This window comes from Rhizopus microsporus (genome assembly GCF_002708625.1).
Source record: "Rhizopus microsporus ATCC 52813 unplaced genomic scaffold scaffold_7, whole genome shotgun sequence".
In the NCBI taxonomy this organism is placed as follows: domain Eukaryota; kingdom Fungi; phylum Mucoromycota; class Mucoromycetes; order Mucorales; family Rhizopodaceae; genus Rhizopus; species Rhizopus microsporus.
In genome coordinates, this window is record NW_019671922.1 from 76,085 (window position 1) to 81,509 (window position 5,425).

At 38.1% G+C, this 5,425-nt stretch overlaps 1 protein-coding gene across 1 annotated transcript in view; it reads left to right on the forward strand.

Moving 5' to 3' along the window:
- Positions 1–425: 425 nt before the first annotated feature.
- The window catches only part of RHIMIDRAFT_280628 (uncharacterized protein), a 7,149-nt gene continuing 2,149 nt past the window's right edge, over positions 426–5,425 (forward strand). Inside the window, exon 1 of the mRNA XM_023612929.1 lies at positions 426–504. Within this exon, the coding sequence (XP_023466571.1) occupies positions 455–504 (50 nt within the window). The 5' untranslated portion in view covers positions 426–454. The remainder of the gene's footprint in view (positions 505–5,425) is intronic.

Here is a 5,425-nt window from a genome sequence, read left to right on the forward strand (position 1 = left end):
TGGATGATGCTCATTGGCGGGCTTTTAGCGTTTGGTCGAAATGGGATATTGAGAAAGAAGAAGTTGCATAACGTGATGAGGCTCGAAGGCTGTATAGGTTGTCAAGGAAACCAACGGAGCTCGTTCAAGTCTCCAAGTACAACAGAAATAGTTACACTGATCAAGACAGATGGTACAATGAGTATTAATTTAACTACGACAGGCACAGCGACTACGACTACCATGGTGCAATATATGCAGGATAAAGAAGATGTTTTACTAGTTGATCATCAGCAGATCAACATGAACAGTGGTTGTAGTAGCGGAAATTCATCTTCAACACCATTTGACGGACAGATGAAGAGCAGGAAAAAAAACTTCAAAAGCGTAGTAACACAAGAATAAAAATTATTGTTTCTTTCTTTTCCCTTTGAAACCACTTGCTTGTGCTTTTCTCTTTCTCTTTTTTTCTTTCATGTATCAAGACGAGAAACTACCGCCTTCGAACTATGCAGTCATAAGATGGTTTGGATTCGATCAATTCGTCCCCGAAGCGACAGTAACGTCTTACTGGATGTCTTCAAAAGCATTCTTCATCATTCACTTTATCCTCACTCTTTATACTATTCCTAAATTTTGTGCTTTTCTAAGCTTGGAATTTTCACGTCCGATTTATGTTTGAGTTGAAGAAACGATACTATCAGAGGATCTTCTGCAATACAGCGTTCGTCTTTATGGACAATATTGAGCGCAGAGACTATCGATAGCTTGCAGTATTAATGGATGCGCATGTTTATGCAAGAAGCGATATACCGCTTTTGGATCGTAAGCTTGTGAATCTACTCCATGTTTATACCACCAATTGGATGAAACTCTCCATCCATGATCATATACCCTGCGTGTCCTTTTTCTTGCCGACTGGGTCAAAAAATCTACATATTGAGTGTTAAGCCTTCTACAATCCTTTTTTGAAAGATAACATCCATGCGGCTAGTGACCACTGGCTGTTGAATCTCATTTATAAGTAATTTTGCCTTCATCCCATTGCACTGCGTATGGTTGATTGTTCGTATCGAGCATGGGTGGTTTTCTCTACAGATTCTTTATCCAAGGTCAACTATTTATCGCTTGGATGTTATTCTCCCAGATGTATAATACTCTCTCTGGGATCCTGAGCGCCATTGCTCTAGCTTTATTTTTGGTGGTTTTGCTCGTAGTATACGAGTAAACGGCAAGTTATCGGATATCTTCCCTGATAAATTGCTGGTATTCTTCGTAAAGGCTTGATGTTACTCTTCCCGCGACGATAAGTCGATCGGCTCCCTTGTGCACTGTGTTTGTGCTTTGCAAGGCATCCACAGTCTTCCTTTTCAGGCCTTTGTTAACTCTTTGTTGGTGGTTCATTCGTTACCTTCGTACTTTGGAAGGTTCTTAATAAAGCTTTTAGTGCTCTTTTCTAAGTTAGTTGTCGAACTGTTCTCCAGTTTTTCCAAGCTTTCATCTGTAAGGCTTGTGGGGCCTTCACTTGATCTGTTAATGATATGCTCAACTTGTTCTCTTGTAAACAATGGTTCCGACTGATCATTGAACATATTATTAGCAAGATGTGCGGCACAAAAAAGATTAAGAAAACAGCAGTAAGCAAACATTTTTATTATGTATTATCTGAAAATAAAGCATGGCGTGAAAGAGTCTTTATCACCTCATCGGAACCTGGAAGGGAGGTAGCACTGATTGGAACAAATATACCTTCCAATTACCAAATGAAAATACGTTGAAACATTTTTTTACAGTTAAAAGGTGTAGGACCTGCCCAAGATTTACAATGAGGTAAATGGACAGGCTCAAAAACAAATCAGACATTCTTATTTAGTGGCCAACACTATATGCACCAGAAAATTGGCTAATGCTACAGACGGTATCTCGTGGCGCTATCTACGTTGTCACTGTACAACTTCACAATATCAAAGTCTCTAGCTAACCTAACGCTTTCCAATGGGAATATTCTTTGATGTAATTACACGTGATTAATCTTGGTTATTTGTTGTTGAAAATTAGAAAAAGCTTCTTTTTATTTCTTTTTCTTTTTGAACAGAAACACAAACCAAGACGGTGACCTTATAAAGCCATGTTTAGCTTGACGTTACACATTCAATAGTTTTGCTGGCAACATCATAGGTATATGAGTAGAGGTAACTCTCTCGTAGTCTTCCTTGTGCATGTAGTATTCACCTTCTCAATAGAAAACTTAATTCAGATACTGTAGTGAATGGTAAACAACCACTACCAGCGTTCATCCTACCATCAAAACGATCGTTCCACGCTATGGAAACAATTCAAGCTGATTCGTGCTCCAACTGCTCTCCTCCACTGCCAGAGAATTTAGGATTATTGTTTGCCATATGGAGATATGGCAAGCTTCTCCGTCAGCGAGAATACATTATGCTATCGAATGAATTATGCGATCTTGCAAATCATGATTGGTGATTTCATTCGCAGACCAAATACTACGCTGCACAGCTTTTTGCTGAAGCCATCCTGTTTGACACTGACAACCATCAAGCCATCATTATCAATACAGTTGAAGCATATGGACGCGGGAAAACAATAGGTATTCATAGAGAAATCTTTGGTATGAGGAAGGGCACTGCAATTGAAACGTCCCTGTCTCCAGCATTCAATATCAGGTACCCGGATGTATGGCCTACGACGTTCAACACTAGTGACGGAAAGAAGCTTCTCATCGGAACTCAATCATGTAGCTTGCTTGTCTGTCGTCCTTGCGACTGGATAAGGTTGATGGCCTTTGTGTTGGGACTACACCGGTGAATTTCAATTTACAAAACAAGTTGGATTCTCTTACATGCGCAATCTATTTGGATTTCCAATGGAATATTCTTTGAATATATCATAATTACATGTAATTGATCCTGGTTCTTTGTTGATCAAACTGACAACATAAAATTAGAATTAAAAAAAAATTTTTATCTCTTTCTTCTTTAAAAGAAAAACAAACCAAGATGGCTACTTTATAAATCCGTGTTCTTAAGTAAGTTTAACGTAATAACACGCATTGAAAAGTTTTGTTGACGACATCACAAGTAGTAAATCAAACTTGCGAAAAACGGACAATTTGTTTAATATTTTGCAAAAAATGGTAGAAAACCTTTACGAGCGTTCACTTGTCGACAAGGTGTTCGCTTCTCCGTGTAATATCGCCAGTTCTCCTTTTGGAGAAAGAGGTTTGCTGAGAAATGACATATTAAGTCAACTTGAAAACGTACACGGCAACATCAAAGATAAACTATGAACAATTATTATGTAATTTCGTTTTAAGCCATTTTATTTCAATAGACATGTTGAAGTATATTAAAAACAACGACGACATGTGCCTTATTTCATTGGACTTCGCTGGATTCTCAACCAACGTTACTTTTTTGAAAAGCTCATCAGGTAACAAAAAATAAAACAAAATTGAAATAGCAGTGTTTTTAAAACATTTGAAAGAGAAGAACTTTTAAACGATAATAAAGTAATTAAGCTATTCAATTGCCGTACATTGCAAACAAAGGTCAAAATAACTGTCCTTTTTTATTTTTCTGTTCAAATTAAATAAAATTATCCAGAAGCAAAAGAAAAACAGAAAGTGTTGATAAGGGCTTTCCAAGTTGACGTTCATTAATCTGTGAAAGTTGTTTTGAAAAGGTTTTTGAGGTGCTGTATCTCTTATACTTCAAAGGTTCCGAATCAATTCGTGCATTAGCAAGTATAAAACGCTTTCATGAACTTTCGTCAAGAGGACAGTCAAATACTTAAAGCGCATTGCAAGGAAGAATCCGTTTTCAATATATGAACAGCTGAAATTGGAGTTGAAAGGTATGTGCATTGACGACCACAAAGACACAGTTATCTCATGTTTGAAGAGCCTGAGCTTCGGGTCTTTCTATGCAACTCATAAGCCTCGCTTAAGTTAGCAGCACAAGAAGAAAAAGGCTGTGTTGAGCCCAAGAACATGTCCACTGGACGGCTGACCAGTGGAAGAGTGTGATATAGTCTGATGTATCCCGTTTCTCCATCACTGGTTCTGATGGAGGCACCAGAATTATCATAAAGCTTGAAGAGCGGTATCAGATGGATCATATCGCCCCAGCTGGGAAGTGAGGTGGCGGTGGTGTTATGGTTTAAGGCTGTTTTTGGGCTGGAGGCTCTGGGCCTTTGGCGACAATAGATGGAGAGGTATTGGTTGTAGTTTTTGTTGCCGTTAGTACCCGCGTAATGTATAAGAATAAAAGCAAAGAAGTGATGAGTCTCTATTTTATCCTTTTATTAAAAATGAAAGGAAGAATTCATAGCAAAAAGGAATCAGGGTTTTTAAAAGAGGTCAGAGTATTAATTAAGGTAAAGATTAGTATTAGACATGGTCAAATACAACAGATGACATTGTAGGCCAGGATAAATATATCAATATTTTGGCACAAAGCTTTCATCCTTGGTTCATAGATATTACAAATAAGGAAGAAAAAGACTTTATCTTTCAAGAAGACGACGTTACGTGTCACAGCGGTGCATACGCTCGATGGTTGAAAGAAACGCATCAGACTAGAAGCTTCGAGTACTGATCCGCGCAAAGTTTAGATCAACATCCCATTGAGCATATCTTGTGAGCTCTTGGCCGTCGTCTTGAAAAATGAAGGGTACCAGCAACAAATGTCCAAGATTTGAAGGTCGTGCTGCAGGAGAGTGGGGGAATATGAGCGTTCATCTTGCCAAACGTATGGTCGAAAGTATGAAAGATCAATACCGCGTAGTAATCAATCTTCGTGGTGGCTTCACAAAATACTAAAGGACTTATAATTTTGATTTTATTAAAAAATGCAAGCAACGCTTTCATTAAACAAAGTATCATTTCATTAGCTAATGTACTGACTGAGCAATTATCTCTAAGATGCTGAGTTGCCTTTTATTTAATGATTCAAGCAAGCATAACAATCATTAAAATATCCGCCTGAGTTAGATCAATCCGTCAGGATGTTTATGCTTAGAAAAACCTTTACGGGATCAAGGGTAAAAAAACGTACGCGAAAAAGTGTAGGATACAATCATTTATGTTTGGAATGGAAACGCTTGGGCACCAAAATGCTTTTCTTAATAAAAAAGTATGCAACAGCGCACTGAACAGAAGCCCTGATATGATGGATAGCGGAAATCAGTTGATCTTTGCCATCAAAATACACATGTCTAGTTTTGTAAGTCCAAAAGCCAAACTGAGTCATCTGTTGAAAACGAAAAGAAAAAGGAAGCTGACATTTGTTTGCTTTAGCTACAATTTGTGACATTCTTATGCATCATGACATTACTTGTTGTGCTCATATTACCCAAGCTCTTTAGACCCAGCCAGGACATGCAGGTCAAGCAACACGCGACTAATTTATTGTTGGCGATTCAC